The following is an 18,412-nucleotide window of genomic DNA, read 5'->3' on the forward strand; positions in this document are numbered from 1 at the left end:
ACAGAGCACCTAGCTGAGGAAACATTTTACATATTTATATATATTTTTTCCAAGTATTACTGCAATTCTTTCTAGGTTAGTAATTTGCATCCTGACTGAGATTCAGAATCACCTGAAGAATTTAACTCACCCATGCGTAAGTTACACCCTTCCTCCTGATTTAAATGGAGTGAGCTCCAGATAGAGGCATTGATAATTTTTGCATAATTCCCTAGATCATGCTCTTGGTCATCAGATTAAATTTGTAAAATTTCCATTGCTCAAAAGATCTAGGTAGGTTACATTTCTTTTTTTTTTTTAAGGTTACATCTTAAAATGAGAGAGGGAAAAAGAGCATCAATTTTATTATCGATTTGTTACCAATTTATAAAAAATCCATTTCCCAAATAACAAATCATAGCCCTATTATTCCAGAAAAAGGTAAACATCAACAAAGGAAAAAGGAAAGCAAGAGCAAGCTCATGCCCGTTGTGGTTGTAACATTAAGTTATCTTTTGGAGAAGGCAGTAAGTGCACCCACTCCAGTACTCTGGCCTGGAAAATCTCACGGATGGAGGAGCCTGGTGGGCTACAGTCCATGGGGGTCACTAAGAGTCGCACACAACTGAGCGACTTCACTTTCACTTTTCACTTTCATGCACTGGAGAAGAAAATGGCAACCCACTCCAGTGTTCTTGCCTGGAGAATCCCAGGGATGGGGGAGACTGGTGGGCTGCCGTCTGTGGGGTCGCACAGAGTCAGACACGACTGAAGTGACTTAGCAGCAGCAGCAGCAGGTTATCTTTTGAAGGGTAAAAAGGTTTGATTTCAGATTTGAAATGAACCTGGGCAGAGCTCCCATTTTGTGTATATCAAAAATCTGAGACTGTACATGAAAACAGTGATAACACAAAGCAGTCCTTGAATCAAGAAACTGAAAACAAATGACTGTCTTCTTAAAAATAAGAAATTAACTAGGCAACTACTTTCCTATGCAACACATATGTTGAACATCTTCACACAAAACAGAAAGCTCCTATTGCAGAAATATTTAAAATTTATCCCTCACTATCTTGGCTATTTAACACACGTCCTCAGACTGACAACATCCAATGGTAGCTCATGAAAGTGGTTCCTTTCCAAACTTAACCACTGTTTAAAGATGACAGGGTAAGATATGTTTTGAGTTCTAAAGTTACTTTTGAACAAGGCTACTTTTCTACCATTGGGTGCTATGGTCCACATGCTTATTAATTTAGGGATTTAAAAATAGTGAAACAAAAATTTATAGCACATTTAAAAATTACGTGGCATACTTTATATTATATTGGGTTGACCAAAAAGTTCATTTGGGTTTTTCCATAACATCTTATAGAAAAACCCAAACTTTTTGGCCAATTCAATATATATAGCAAATTATATTCCATAAAATAAGTTTATAGCATATTTTTTTTTTAAATCTTCTTTTTCTACCAAGTTATAAGTGCCCTGAAATTAAGAACTAGGTCTTAATTATCTGTGTTCCTCAGCAGTGACCAAGGGAAAACAGTGTGTGGTTTAATGCTTACAACATCTACTATAATAGGTGTGATGCTAGGCACTTTACATTTATTTAATCCCATAATACATTTATAAATTAAGAATTATGATCTCCACTTTTCAGATGAGAGAGTCTAGAAGGTGACATGCTGAAAGAAATGTGTTTTTATACTGACTCATACTCTTCTCAACATACTTATTAGTTAACTTATTTAGAAGATGATTCCCAATTTATTTTTACTTTGCACTGACAATTACCTACTTTGTGGGTAATTAAAGAGTTGTGGACTTGAACTTAAAAATCATTTAGGAAACTATTTGGAAAAAATTAATCATACTTTTACCTGGGTTTAGCCTAAATTATGTAAGAGGAAATAACATTTCTGGCTACCGACTGTGTGTAAGGCATTTATATATTTTATCTTATTGAATCCTCTCAAAACCTAGTAACAGAAGTATTCCTCCAGAGGAGGAAACGGTGATCCAGAAGTACAACGACTTGCCTACGGTCACACAAGTAAACAGGACACATCATTCATTTGTTATGAAAAGAAATCTCACTATGGGTAGTAACCTGACTGGCAGTTTTTCCTTATATAACTTTCTCTCCAAGGTTCTATTTTAAGTATTTAAACTATATAATCACATTACTGTGTGTTGCAGTCCATGGGGTCTCAGAGAGTCAGACACGACTGAGCAACCGAACTGACTGAATCACATTACTAGAGAGTCTCAAATGTTTACTTACAAATGTTAATTAAAAGCACTCAAATCATGTAGCTCCAAATTGTGTTTCAAATTAAGCTCTGTTAAAGTAGTACTTTCTTAGTCATTTTGTGGCTTATTGCACTTCCGGAACCAACTATTGATAAACTTCCTCTTTCTCTACAGAACCTATTTCAATGTGCTAGAGGATCATTTTTAATCTGAACGTTCGGAACCACTTTTTGCTTTCTTAGCCAAAGCACCAAAATGTCCAGTTAGAACAAGAATTTAGCCTTCTGCAAAAGAAGTTAACAGCCAAGGTAAGACAATTTCACACAGGCAATCTGGTTTGATCTTTGTTTTATATAAAATTTACTTTTGTCTGACTCCTCGTGACCCCATGGACTGTAGCCAGTCAGGCTCCTCTGTCCATAGGATTTTCCAGGCAAGAATACTGGAGTGGGCTGCCATTTCCCGCTCCAATTTTTAAAACTAAAATGTTATTATTGTTTTAAACTTAAAGTCTGATTCTCTAAAGGTATCTATATAACAGGTATTGTGGTTTTGTTGCATGGAATTTTAAAAATTCAGTGTTGAGCTTGCCTTCAGAAAAATTTTCACCTAGGTTTATGTAATATAAACCCTTTAAAGTTTATTCAATCATTATGTTTGTTGACCTCAGTTCTGTAATTAAAAGAAATAAAACTACACCCATGGCAGATAAAGCTAAGGGTTGGAAATAAAACTAGAATTCATGAGTGATGGCTAAATCTACAACCCCAAAATACCAACTGTTAAAAAATTTTATTTTCTTTATATGAAAATTTCCTATATATAACACAATCCATAGGTTTAAATTATTTTTATTTTTTAATCCCCTTCAGTTTTCATAGAAAGAATGGTCACCTTCATTTAAAAATAAACAAAGGTGATTAGATGAGACACTCAATGATTATTATTAAATATGCTTTTTTACACAAATAGAATTTTAGTAATGATGATGACATGAAAATATTATCACTAATATTTAAAGCTAAGAAAAAAACTGCTATGGTAAAATGTGTGGGCATATACTCATCACTACATATTTATGTCACACATTATCTGAGTCTTTAGTAAGCAGTATAAAATAGATATGGAAAATAAAACTCATAGAATAGAGAGTTGCTAACCATGGAGAAAAGATGTTTTCTTTGAGTAACTTGGACAATTGCAAAGCGAATATCCTCCAAAATAAAAACTGCCAAGAGTTTATTTACATAGACTTGTAATATCATAGAATGGTAAATTCATAGTGGGTAATATCCTACTTCAACATTTCATAAAGTACTTATGACTTTCTTTTATAGAAGTCCACTTTAGATTTCTTCTAAGTAACTATTACAGAAATTAATACAGAAAGATTTTTATCATTTTTTTGGACAATGCTTATCTATATATTTTTAAAGAATCTGTTCCAAATGTAGGGTTTAATAGTGCCTGTGTTTTCCAACTAATCCGTATATACTTCCACTCAGAGGGAAATTATGAATTCTGAATTTTTTAAATGAAAATTTGATGCCTGTCAATGTCCAATCTTTAAAAGTCATCCCAATTATGCCAGTTTACAGGCTACCTAATCAAAACTCCCATAATTGTTTTCCTAGTCACAGGACTAAAATGGTTTTCTGGTAGTTCTTGTCCAACCTTTTAAAAAGCTAACTCCAAAAGTTACTTACATTATCTATTCCCAGAGAGTTCACATCTCTTTTCCTCTTCAAGCACTCCTGTTTCAGAATTTTACTATGAATGTAATGGAAGGAAAGAGATCTTATACATGACTGACTGATTTCTGTATCAGTGCCACTACTTAAGAGCTGTGACACTTCGGCAAATTATCCAACTTCTCTGTGTCTCAGTTTTATCTGTACAGTGACGATAACATCACCTTCCTCATTAAAACAGGACAGTGCCAAACATCTGGCATGTACTTAGTAAATGGTAGCTATTTTTGATAAAAGATAGTCATCAAGTAATTCCTATCATAGTTCAAAGTTAATTTCCCCTTGCTGCTTTTCATCAAGATACAGAATCGCTGTCTTCTTCCTTTTCTGGTTTCATAACTTTACTAGCAGGAGATACAATACCACTAAATTTTAATCTATTATATCTGTATTATAACAAAGTAACTGAAACTCAGATGTTATTTTTTTGATACCACTACCTATATTTGCCTTATCTAGGATATGCCCGCCAAATCTCCTTGATTCTTCTTTAAAAGACAGTAACATCTCTCTTATCATATCCAACTTAGCATCAGTTTTACATGCTAAACTCTTTATGTACTTATGCATTAAGGGGACTCCAACTTTAATTGCGTCTCAAATGCTTAATTAAAACAGCTGATGTTTTTCTTCTTTCTGAAATTTTTTCAATATTCAGGAAAAACAAAGAACCAAAATCTGAGTTAAACCTCAAGAGTCCCAACCTAAAATAATGAGCAAAATACTGCCATATAAAGGTAGACAAATTTAGGGTTTGCCTAAGCAGCAGACTAGGGAAATTCTAGAAAAAATGCTATATAGATTGTTCATAGGTTATTTAGAGTAATTAACAAGTAGCTTCTAAGTGCCAAAAAACAGTGGGGGGCGGGGGGAGTAGGAAATCTTAAGGATGCTTAGATAGGAGTCCTGAAATGAAAGGTAAGTGAGTTTGACAAGATGGGTGATCTCAGGCCTGTCCTCCATTTTGAGAACACTGTTCCTCTGCTGATTCCTGCATCCGCAAAGACAGAAAGCAGCATTCTGTAGTTCCTTCTTTCATCTACTCTGGTCTTCTCCCCCAATTTCTAATTTTGTTCGCTTTAACCTTCTACCCTAACTTCTTGCTAAATACATAATCACTATTTGTTCTTCAGCCTTTTAGTAACTTTTCTTTCTTTCAATACCTTCTCTAATCAATTTACCTCCCCATTCCATGTATTTGCTGTTTATCCTTTGTTTGGCTTTATTTTTATCTTTTGTGTTATTTTTTATTTCTTTGCATTCCTTTTTCATTTCATTGTAGCCAACATTTTCTCCTCCTTTTTACTCCCTTGCCCCCCCTATGGTTCTTTCTCTCTACCTTCTCCTGAAGAAATAATGTTGGTATTTCAGGTACACATGGCCTACGTATATACACATATACATACATACATACATATACATATATACACATATATTAAGTAACTTTCTGCACTGGTAATAACACTGCCCTCACTGTCACTGAACTAGAAAAAAAAAGTCTGTTTCTTCACTATACCTCTCCCCTTCATTTACTCTTCTTTGAAATCTTATTCCTTTTCTCTGGACTATTCTGAATTGCTGTAGCGGAATTCTAAGACAGATTTGAGCATTCCAATGTAGCAGACCCTAGGAGGGTATAGCTAACTGGAGAAAGGGGTAGGATAGGTAAAAAAAAAGAATTTGGTTTAATACTGCTGTAACCCTTAAATGACAAGTGGAAAATCTCACACTCTTTAAGGTCCTATGACATTCCTATTAACAAAAGAGGTTACACCCTATCAAAATTGACCATACAAACTCAACTGGGCTTATAATTATGTTCCTATCTGGGTTCTTTCCTTCTCTAATGCTTTTTTTAGCTAACTGAAAAAAGGAACTGTGAAGGGTTTTTAAAAATTTTAAGAAAAGTCACAAGACACATTCTTGGCTGAAGATAATTCATGGCCTATGTTTTCTGTTGCTCTGGATGGCATTTTTTAGAAAACTAAAGTGAATCTCTAAAGAATAATACTTTCTAATAAGGCCTTCTTTGGGGAAAGGGGTAATCTGTAAGAACAGTAGGTAGGAACTTCATGGATGATAACCATGTAGAGATGATTTAAATTTCCATATTTATGCCAAAAGTTTCAAAATTTTCCCTATTAAACCCTTTACGAAATGAATAGAAGGCATAATTTAATAACTCAGATTTTACCTCTCTGCTTACATTCTAACCATCTGAATGAGATAGTCAGATAACATCACTGACTCAATGAACATTTTGAGTAAACTCTGGAAGATAGAGGAGGACAGAGAAGTCTTGCATGCTACACAGTCCATGGGATTGCAAAGAGTCGGACATGACTTAGCAACTGAACGACAACCAGTTACATTCCGGAAGAAGTATTAATAAACAGCAAAAAACTGAAATGGAAAAGAAACCAAGAAGCCCAATTATAGGTTAACTGTTTACTGAGCTGCTAACACATACAGCATTCTGCTGTAAAGAAATCAACATATAAAAACAGACAATTTGGAGTAGCAGAAACAACATATGCTTTAAAATCAGATGGGTCTGTGGGTATAAATTCCCTGTCACTAATACTGACATTACATTTGGCAAATTGCTTAACACATTTAAATTTGTCTCTTTATCTGTAAATCAAAGATTCCTCCATCTTTCTCACAAAATTATGTAAAAGTTAAACGAAATGAAGTATGTAAAACACCTGAGATGGTATAGCACTTAGGATGTTCTAGATAAGGATTTTTCTTTGTTACTTTTTGCCTTCTTCAAAGTTCTTTAAAATCTTATTTGAGGTGATGGAGATAACAAAAAGAAAATGTGAAAAGTTAAGAAATAAAAAATAAACACAATTATTTGAGAGAAAAGAAGTGTGAGTCAGGTACGTATATAAAGAATTATCCAAGGAACCATAAAGAGAACAAGAACGAGGGGGAACTCAGGGAATGGCTGAGCTCTCTGGGCTGTGCTCAGTCACAGAGAATTTGGTCTAAGAAGGGAATTTAAGCTGAGGTCTGACAGATGATGACAGATTCACAGTTAGGCAACCAGAACAGGGAAGAGAGTGGTTTAGGAAAAAGAACACACTCTCAGAGGGTGAAGAATAGCATAATTAAAAGTGTCTGCTAAAGGGAGAAAAGTGTGTGTTTAGGAAGTATGTAAGATGAGGAAGAGGCTAAATGAGAAGTTGCAGTCATGAGATATGAGTCTGGACTGGTAAACTCAGGCCACAAACAGAAAACTCAGTTTAGATTTTTACCTTGATACCAATGGGGAACCCTCAAGCAAGGGAGATGGTGGGACAGGGAAGCCTGGAGTGCTGCAGTCCATGGGGTCACAGAGAGTCAGACATGACTGAGCAACTGAGCAACAATAAGCAAGGGAGCAAAGACGTGATAAAGCTTGGTTGTCGGAAGATTAATTCATCAGCAGTGTGCAGGGGAACTTAAAGGAGAAATATTTTAAAATTAAAGCTTTAAGTATTACAGAGAAATAAAAAGCAGGAGACTACATAGGAAAAAAAATCACATTCCTTCTCCTCTACTAAAATAGGGTAATTTATCATCACTATATACAAACTGGTAGAGGAATAAGCAATGAAAACCACTCAAATATGCTAAAAAAGTCTATTTCTTTGCAAACTTGAGGGAGTTCCTCATCTGTTATTGTACCTTGCCATCAGGCTTGTACAGACCATCAAACCTCTCTCAGATTGGCTTAAAAAAATCACAGAGAAACTATAGTTTCAAATCATATTGACCAGGATTTAAAACCCAGAGATTTTCCTTTCCTTAATATTAAGAAATAACCAAATAGTTACCATTGTGTTTAAAGATGTATGAAACAAGTATTACATACAGAGCTGAAAACTAGCCTTACTTTAGAGACAAGACATTTGAGACCAGGAGATATTAATTGAGTAGTTATGGTTAGATAGATCTTTAGGCCACAGAAACAGAAATGAAACTTGAAAAGACTCTTCAAGTTTTAGCATCTGCCACATCCCACAGGTAACCCTACCCCACAAACTTAAACACATGCCTCATTTTCCTATGCCTGCATGTTGTTCCCCTGGCTGGAATATTTTATTTACTTAGTTCTTATAGACAAGATTCAGTTCAAGTTTTACTTCTCTGAGAAACCTTCCCTGAAGCTCTCCCAGGCTAGCTTAGTTCCTCTGTGCATCTCCTGCACACCTTTCTGAGAAAACTTATCAAATTAGATTGATTTATTGTTTCTACTACTAGAAAAAATTTTTTTTTTTAATTTTGGTATCTCCTAAACCAGAACAGAGCCTGATAAAAACATGGTGCTAATCAATGAATAAATGAAGTAGCAGCAAGACTACTTCCCTCAACCAGACTCGAAGAGCATTTTAGGACTTTCAAGTACGAGTTGAATTGAATCCTTTAGAAATGTGAGATTCTAATATAAAGACACTGTCCTGGATACAGCTGCAAAGGTTACTTAATAGGTTGTGGGCATGAGAAACTCACAAAGGTAATACCATTAGCAAAACCAGAAATCAGGAGAAGGGTCACTTTTAAGATGAAGATGAATTCTGACTTAAATACGCTGAATTTGCTGATAGTGAAATATGTACATGGCAATGCCCACCAAGAAGTCATATAAATGGAACAAGAATTAAGGAAATTTAGGCTAGATACACAGGTTTGGGAGCTAGAGGTTAAAGGTGAGAGGTGAAACCTGATAGATTCAGGATTAAGAAAAGCAGTGAAGAGTGAAGACAGAAAACATATCAAGCACTGTATTTAGGATGCAAGAGAAAAACAGGAGCTAGTGAGATGAATATGAAAGGAAAATGACTCCAAAGAGCTACTCGAATAGCAGTGAAGGAATAATCAATGGTGTCAAATGTGATCAAGAGAGAAAAAAAGAAAAGAAACCACTGGATTAAGTAATAGATGGTTACTGGCGCCCATTGAGGCAGCAGGATCAATGTATTTCTAGCAGGAAACAGGGGAGAAAGCAGTGTGCACACGGCTCCAGCATATGGAGCCCGTGCATTTGAGATGCGTGACTATGCAACAAAGGGCTGCAGTGCAATAAACCCACAGGGGCAACAGTGCCAAGTACAAACCTTCCCAAAGAATTACGCAAGATCACTGCCTTTGGGGTCCAAATGTCACGTGGTAAGTTACGGTATAGTTAAGAGCTCTTCATGTTAGCTGGGAGTGTATCAAGTCTAAATTAGCAATGATAAATACTAAATGATATGTAATTATCTTTCTTTCTTTTATTATAATACTACTGGCAAAAAGGAAACATTCTGAAATGGATCTCAAGTATTTCATCTTAATTTTGTTTTGCGGACACCTGAATGATACTTTTTTCTCAGAGACAGAAGCAACTACAACAGAGAGGCAACCACAATCTACTTTATTTAGACCATCAATGCCATATATCTCGGCGAATTCTCAGGGCACGACAGAGAATCCTTCAAGTCAACCAACACAATTCAACAACCTATCTTCTGGACAACCAATAACAACTGCCAAAATCGCTGCTGGACAACCAACACCACTTGCCTATGCTTCTTCTGGGAAACCAGCAGCACATACTTCTCCTGGACAACCACTTGTCTATAATGTCACCAGAAAAACAATACAAATAGCCAACACCTCCTCCCAAGGAACAGCACTGCCTGTGTTTACCTCTGCCATACAGCTATCACCATCTGCCTATTCTTCTACAAGACAATCACCACCATCAGTTTCTACTCCTACTCAACAACCATCATCTACCCACACCTCTTCCAGGAAATCAATATCCCCGACTGTTCATAATATATCCATACAACCAACACCAACTGTCAAAAGTTCACCTAGGAAGACACCAGGATTCAACTTCGAATTTAGCCGTACAACAAATATCCCAAAGGAAGCCAATTATGCTTATTCAATACCAGCCATATTAATTGGTGCAATTCTGACTACTATGTTGGTAGTTGTACTCATGATTGTATTATGGCAATGTTTGCGAAAACCAGTGTTAAATGATCAAAATTGGGCAGGTAGGTCTCCGTTTGCTGATGGCGAAACCCCTGACATATGTTTGGATAACATTAGAGAAAATGAAGCATTCCCAAAACGTTCATCAATTATTTCACTTATGGTCTGGAAACCAAGCAAAAGTGCACTTTTAGCAGATGACTTAGAAATTAAGTTGTTTGAATCAAAGGAAAACACTGAAGATTCTAACAATCCCAAAACAGAGAGAATAAAAGATCAGGCAAATGGTACATCAGAAGACAGCGGTGATGGGTCAACAATTGGCACAGCTGTTTCCTCTTCAGATGACACAGATCTGCCTCCACCACCTGCTTCCCTTCTTGATATCGAAGGACAGGAGGGGAACAAATCCGACAAACCCACGATGATAACTGAATCTCCTCGTCCAAACAATTCCACCAATCTCCCAGCATCTCTAGATTGTCTCAATCAAATCTCTGAACACCATAATTCTGAGTCCAAACAGTCATTTCCACCTCCCCCTGACTCATTTAACTTGACTGTGCCACCAGGAGATTTTATGAAAAACCAGGAAGATTGCAACAATGAGATCCAATGTCAGGAATTTCCTATTCCTCCTGACTTTGATCAAGATCTCAATGAATCTCTGCCACCCCCACCTGCAGAACTGTAATAAATATTACCACTTGCTTTAAAACTGATCTTCTATTTTTCTCAAAGGACTCCAATATTTTGTTTTTCTTCGTGTGATAAAATATATTAAATGGCAATTGGTAGCCAATTTTGATTTTTATTCAGGAACTACCTAAAATCTGCTCAAAGCCTATGTATATAAGTGGAACTTATTTATGCCAATAGGACTTAACTTTAATGTATGGTATATTTTACAAATGTGGATGGTATGTGTATCAATAACTTAACTATTTTGGAAACAAGGAACATACATATACTTATTATTACCCAATAGATATGTTTTTCCTGAAAAGCTGTGTATAAAGTTACTTTGGTTAAACTTTATTTTTCCATATCAAAATTTGAGGAGGAGTGTGTCTGAGAATTTAAATGCGTACACCAAGTTTTAAACAAAACTTTAAGTTTTAAATTAATACCTCAGGTACTAAATAAATATTCCAAGGTTGTGGGGATGAGAGATTAAAACGCATGTGTTTGAGAATAAATTTCCTTTTAGCTCTCATTGGAAACTGAAAGACAAACATATTAAAACATCATATTGGAGAGTTGAGCTGGGGACACTTACCCTGAAAAAAATACAAGCAGGCCCATAAAATGTAGACTTAAACATTTTCCTATTTTGTTGGGGGAGCACAAATTTTAAAACTAGCCTCTTTAAAGTGTTTCTTATTTTTTTTTTGGCCAGGCTACATAGCTTGCAGGATCTTAGCGCTCCCCAACCAGGGACTGAACCCAGGCCTCTGGCAGTGAAAGCATGGAGTCCTAACCACTGAACCACCAGGGAATTCCCAGTTGATTTTGTATATGCCTCAAGCACCCAAGCAAACTGAAATCTTATTAAAAAACAAACAAAACCAAACCTCTATGGCTTCATTCCAAAAAACTCTTGAACCACCTTTCTCACACAGAATTTCATCTTTTATTCACTACTTGACAAGTGGTAATGAGTTATCAGAGTAGGGGGTAGGCCCAATCTTTGTTAAAGTCAAGGTATAGCTTCACTGGCTTACTCATGTGGAGATGCCAGCCCATGCCTACAAAAGTTCTTCTCTGCCGAAAAGCGCGAATTCTTCCTCCTTATCCTGACCTGAACTCCTGAGGGAAACACTCACTTAGAATGAAAGATGGTGGCTTTAGTGGTAACTTACCCTTTGTGAACTGTTCATAGTTCTGGAATTTTCCAGAATAATGCATTTACTAGTAGCACTGGTGTTCAAGAAACTAACAAAGCTTAATCTTAATAAAAACTAGCAGACTTTCAGACACTGAATGTTTCTTTACTAGTAAAACCTTTTTATTTGTAGAAACATTACACTGAGCTTATTTTTCTTGAATAAGTATGATATTAATTGTCAACGTTATGTTGGTTTTCCTCTGTCTTCCACACTAAAAAGTTTCTTTCATGTGTTTTTCAAACTTACCATTTTTAAGGTTAACTTATTCAGCAACAATTAGGAGTTTAAGAATTTCCAATTATTCTTTTGAATTTTAAGTATTCTAGTTCGGGTAAGTAAGGTATAAAGTTTTTATAGTTGGTAAAGAGTTTGACATGCCTTAAACCATCATAAACTTTCTTGTTTTATATGTAGGATTGTTACCTAATGAGCTCTTTCCACAATTCTGCTCTTCCTTTTGTTAATCACTTTCTTCCTGACCTCTTAAAGGAAGTGTATTGTGAAATACAGGGAAATACCAATCCTCATAGATAAATCAAGAGCTGATGACCTGGTCATAGGCTTGTCTGATTTCTTCAAATACCAAAGAGGAAGCTTTCCTTGTTCTGTTCTTCGTATAACAGAAGAACAGACTACTGTCAGCAGCTGCTTTTTGTTTAAGAAATTCTCTGCCAGGGGGAAAGTAATTCCCATTTACTGCATGCAATTTTTCCCTACTGAGGTCAGTGGAAGCTGAGCAGCCAAACGGTGGCAATCCTTGCCTAATCAGCAGAAAGAAATGCAAGCTAATAAAAGAAACACAGGAGAAAAGAAAATGCTGGAACAAAGAAAAACATACAGAAAATATTAAAGAAGCAGGATCCAGAAGAGAAAGTTTATTTCATGACTATGGCAAAAGGATAAGCCACAGGGGAATAAAAAGTGGAACTACATACTACACACATCAGTAGTGCTCTTATCAGATCAGTATTAACGAGATTCAGGACAACTCTCAAGACCATGTAGTTCAACTCCTTTAATTTGTTAAGTGCTGAGAAAATGGGGTCAGAAAGAGTGGTACTGAAACCGGAGTTTGTTTCCTAACCCCTGGTTCAGAATTCTTTTCACTAACATAGGACCAAAAAGCATCTACTTCTGCACTGCAACACACGTGTATCACATGTGTGTTCCATTCGGTGTTGGTCGTGGGCAACACAATGAATTAGATGAGAATGACTTTAATTGCTATTATCAACTAGTTCTGAACAAAAAGTAGAAGTAGCAAAATAAACGGTCACCTCTAAGTAAAACACTGTAATACTAGTACATGAATAAACAGGTCAGTGGAACAGAATGGAAAGTCCAGAAACAGACTTAAATCTCAAATCATTATTGGGACAACTGGACAGAGTTTGGAAAATGATGAAAGTGGATCTATACTTCATATTACATTAGAGCAAACACCAAATAGATCCTAAATCTAAATATAAAACATGAAATTATACAAATAATAGAAGAAATATGAGTGAATTCCTTTATAATCTGAAAGTAGGACAAATCTTTCTACTTGAGACTTGAAATCCAAAAGTACTACTTAAAAAAAAAAGAAATCCATTACATAAAACTTTTAGATGTAAAAATAAAACAAACACCATAAAAAAAAACCCTTTGTCAAAAGACAAAGGGCAAACTGGGGGAAAATGTGCAACTTAAATTAAGACAAAGGGCTAATAACCCTAAATTTTAAAAAACTTAAACCCAGATGTGGTGGAGGAGGGATACCCACAACACACTAGAAAAAGTATGCAAAACATATAAAAGACAGTTATAGAAGAAAAATTTAAAATGATCCTTGAAAACAAAGACAAAGATATGCAACTTTTCTCATAGTAAGAAAAAAAAATACAGAAGTTCAGCAACAGAGTCTCTAGGTCTCCAGAACCAGACACCCTGACACACTGCTGTTAAGACTGCAAAATGGTACCATCTACAGAGAGAAATCTGGTAATACCCGGAAATTTTCAAATGCACTTTTCCTTTCACTCAGCAATCCTACTTACAGAAATTTTTTTGTAAGACTTGTTGGACAAAATAAGATGCAAGGGTATTCACTGTGGCATTATTTGTAATAGCAAAAGTGTAGAAACAATCCAGATACCCATCTGGGCACTGGTTAAATAAACCATGGTACACTCCCAAATGCAGCACTATGAATCATGTAATGAATGTGAAAGACCTCTATACGCAGACATGGGGTGATCTTAGAGATATATTATTAAGAAAAAAAGAACAAGATATGTAGTAACCACTTATATAAGGAAGGGGTAAGAACATATGATACATACACACATATTTTTGTTGGGTTTTCAAAAAGAAATACTGTTAAGATACAATCAAAAGCTATCAATAATAAAAACAGTCACTGATAGGAAGAGGAAAGGAATAGGGTGGAGGGGAAAGAGAAGCAAAATTTTCCTGAAAGTACCTTGTTTTTGACTTACACAGTCCCTAAAAACTGCTAAGCAACTGAAACAGATGAACTTTATGTAAAGTTGATGATATAAAAATATAGAGAAAACAATTATTTCTTTCAAGTTGCGTTAGGACACAGAATTGACTATACATCCTTAGTGAAATACATTCTAAAACAAAGAAGGCTGCAACAAATCTTAAACGTTATTCAGTAGTCTATAAACTAATTGTCTGTAGCAATACTTGATATTATTTTGAAACTACTGTAGGATGATATAAATAAGCAGCTATGTAATGCTGTTAGAAACTATTTATAGGAAATATGAGGATAGAGGAACAAATTAAATCTTCACAAGGAAGCAAACTGATAAATCCAGATGAGGGACATCCTAGGAACAAGTGACTGAGTTTTGGCAACAAGCCAGTGGCATGGGGGGAAAAGGGTGGTGAGGTAAGAGAAAGGTCCTTTTTGAATTTTGACTTGATAATTTCTATCTTGTCAGTCCTTCCATACTTTTATAATACTTTATTCAGTACTCTTAGCTGTTTTCAGCAGTAAATTCAGTCTGTATTACTAAAAATAGAGAACATAATACTTTCACTCTCAAATAAGCACAATAAATGTTATCAACTTAAGTAACAAAGATAAACGGATTGGGTTGCCAAACTTGATTAATATGGGCGAGCTGTTCCTTGGCAGGTAATTTGTTATACTTTTCACAATATTGGGGTAATATATCCTAGAACAGCATGTTTCACAAAAGAATATGTAAATTAATTTACTGCTTAGTCTAGAATATAATAGTTGCATAAACAACTGTAGTTCTTGACTTGACAGACTTTTATAAAATGTAATGTGTCTGAATAACATCTAAAATAATTTGTAACAAACACTTCAGCCTACAAAAAATTATTTTTTGGAGTAATACACTATTATTTTATTTCATGAGAATTTCTAAAATCATAAGGACAGATGGTTTCAATTCAAGAGCATTAAAATGTATTTCCTGGACTTCCCTGGTGGTTCAGTGGTTAAGAATCCGCCTTGCAATGCAAGGGACACCAGTTTGATCCCTGGTCTGGGAAGATGCCACATGCAGCGGACCAACTAAGTTTGTGTGCCATAACTACTAAGCCCGCACTCTGGAGCCTGTGAGCTGTGCCTACTGAAGCCCATATGCCCTAGAGTCTGTGCCCCAACAAGAGAAGCCACTACAATGAGAAGCCTGAACCGCAAATAAAGAGGAGCCCCACTTTTCACAACTAGAGAAAGCATGCACATAGCAATGAAGTCCTAGCACAGCCAAAATATATACATGTTTTTAAATAAATCAAAAAATAAATAAAATGTACTTCCCTTTTTCTCCCATCTAAGTACTAACCAGGCCTGATCCCGCTTAGCTTCTGGATTAGACACATTCAGGGTGGTATGGCTATAAATAGTACTTCCACCCTCTTTTTCTTTTTGAGAATTTTCCAATAATCTTTGAATAACAGAAACAACCTCACATGTCCCCAAACTTAAAATAAGAGAAACATTGCTACTACTATTATACTGGAATTTTCTATCATATGCAGCAAAATCTGATTTCAATACAGCCTAAACACAAATTCATATGATCCTCTAGCTACTGAAACAACATGTTCTTTCTTTCAAAAAAAAAAAAAGTACTAGTAAGTATAATGGAACTGGATAACTCTACTTCCACATGGATATAATGAGACTTCCTAAAATTAAAAGGAGAGATTTAAGAAGTGTTTGGTAAACTGACCCCCAGGTCTCCTGTGGTGGCTCAGTGGTAAAGAATCTGCCTGCCAATGCAGGAGATGCGGGTTTGATACCTGCACTGGGAAGATCCCTGGAAAAGGAAATGGCAACCCACTCCAGTATTCTTGCCTGGGAAACCCCATGGTCAGAAGAGCCTGGTAGGCTATAGTCCATGGGGTTGCAGAGCCGGACACAACTTAGCAACTAAACAACAACAAACTGACCCTCAGCCACTTCCTGTGAAGTTTAACATACATACCCAGAAGCTAAAACAGAAGAAACTGAAATGTCAAAACTCTCATCTGGTATTTCCATAATATTGTTGAACACAGTATTTTTAAAACATTATTATTAAGCACTAAGATTGATGAGTGGCTTCTTAAATTCACAGAAAGAATCTTAAAGAGTTCCAGGCTGAACCCTCAAAGTAAAGTGGGAATAAAGTACCTAATCAATAATAAATTTCGAACACTACAGACATTTAAAATGTAGGTACTTTTCTAGGAACATTAATCTCATACAAAACATGACTCCTAGAGTATAGTTTCTCCTCTAAGAAAATAAGCTTCAATTTTTACAGTAAATTCTATTAGGGTAAAATTTGGGATAAAAGAATGGCAAATGTAATTTAGAGAAAAATGAAGGATTTAATAAATAGACATAAAGAGATTTTCTTTATATGTAATATGCTAATGAGTGAGTGAGTGAGTGAGTGAGTGAAAGTCGCTCGGTCTGTCCAACTCTTTACAACCTCATGGAATTCTCCAGGCCAGAATACTGGAGTGGGCAGCCTTTCCCTTCTCCTTGGGATCTTCCCAACCCAGGGATCAAACCAGGATCTCCTGCATTACAGGCAGATTCTTTACCAGCTGAGCCACAAAGGAAGCCCAAGAATACTGGAGTGGGTAGCCTTTCCCTTCTCCAGGGCATCTTCCCAACCCAGGGATTGAACCCAAGTCTCTCGCATTGCAGGCGGATTCTTTACCAGCTGAGCCACAAGGGAAGTCCAATAACGGCTGGTTTTTTTTTTTATTACTTTTAAATTTTATTTAATTTTTGGCTGTGCCGGGTCTTCACTGCTGTGAGGGTTTTTCCTCAGTTGTGGTTAGCAGAGGCCACTTTCCAGGTGAGGTGCTCGGGCTTTTCAATGCAGCGGCTTCTCTTGTTGTGGAGCACAGGATCTAGAGCGTGCGGGTTTCAGTAGTTGCAGCTCCCAGGCTCTAGATCACAGGCTCAGTAGCTGTGGCACGTGGGCTCAGCTGCTCCAGGGGTTGGGGGATCTTTCCCAACTAGGGGTCAAACCTGTGGAACCCGTGGTTCCTACACTGGCAGGTGGATTCTTCACTACTGAGCCACCACGGAAGCCCCATACCTTCTGGTTTTTAAATGGTAACAATTTGGCAAAAAAACTGTCATTACCTTGTTTTCTTTTCTAAGGTAAGTTGGCTCTTCTAGAAATTAGATTCAACTTTTAATAGATTATTCATACAATTGGTCCACTAAAGAGTAGAGCTGAAGCGATCATAAATCTCATTTTATACAGCCCCTAATGAAAAACTTCCCTTTTACATTATTTCGTGTAATTTAAGAACTACAAACTGTTTTCTCAGTAAGATAAAATGTAAAACATTCTGAAGAAATCATCTAAAAATTTATGCTATTATTTTCAAGCCATAAAATCAAATAAATAGTTATTCATATATTACCAAAGATGTCTCTGGAGAAAATAATATTCATATTCACTCATCAAAGTAACTTCATGAAGAAAAAAAATCCTTAATCCAAAAGACATAAAATAAAACACATTTACGTTACCACATGAACTGATAATTTAGAAAAATGAGACGTTCATTTAAAAACACAGCCTCCCTCATTTGTATAGCCTGGGTAAAATAATCCTTTGTATCAAAAAGATAAAATAAAATAATCATATTTAAGTACTTTTGTACTTCCCCAAAAGATGAACAGTTAAGTGGCTGATAAATTGAAAAGGTGATTTGTACATAATAATCACCACACTGGGGGAGCACATAAAAAATTAGATGTTATTTTTAAAAGTGACATGACAATTGTACCATTTTAGGAAAAAAAAAATTGAGAAGGCAGAGTTCAAAAACAGTTAAACTAATATCTTAGAAAACCATCCACAAGGAAGGTCAAGTTCATTTTCAGCATTTTTCAATGTATAAAAAGCATGAAAAGTAGGAGCATTATAAAGAACCACGAATTCTCCACGAGGTAAATGTTAAAATGTAAAGCCAAAGCTCAGACAAATACACAGAAATGAGTAGGGCCAGGTCTAAAGTCCACGAGGTTTTCCTTCCTATGGCAAATCTGAGCTA

At 35.9% G+C, this 18,412-nt stretch overlaps 2 protein-coding genes across 11 annotated transcripts in view; one reads left to right on the top strand and one right to left on the bottom strand.

The window, feature by feature from the left end:
- The window catches only part of NF1 (neurofibromin 1), a 273,489-nt gene that overhangs the window by 55,689 nt on the left and 199,388 nt on the right, over nucleotides 1-18,412 (bottom strand). The window lies entirely within an intron of this gene.
- Nucleotides 2,396-10,770, top strand: EVI2B (ecotropic viral integration site 2B). Its single transcript, XM_019981047.2, has 2 exons — nucleotides 2,396-2,543; nucleotides 9,273-10,770. Exon 2 carries the CDS (start codon nucleotides 9,286-9,288, stop codon nucleotides 10,654-10,656), a length of 1,371 nt encoding a protein of 456 aa, XP_019836606.1. The 5' UTR covers nucleotides 2,396-2,543; nucleotides 9,273-9,285; the 3' UTR covers nucleotides 10,657-10,770.

This window comes from Bos indicus, chromosome 19 (assembly GCF_029378745.1).
Source record: "Bos indicus isolate NIAB-ARS_2022 breed Sahiwal x Tharparkar chromosome 19, NIAB-ARS_B.indTharparkar_mat_pri_1.0, whole genome shotgun sequence".
Lineage (NCBI taxonomy): Eukaryota > Metazoa > Chordata > Mammalia > Artiodactyla > Bovidae > Bos > Bos indicus.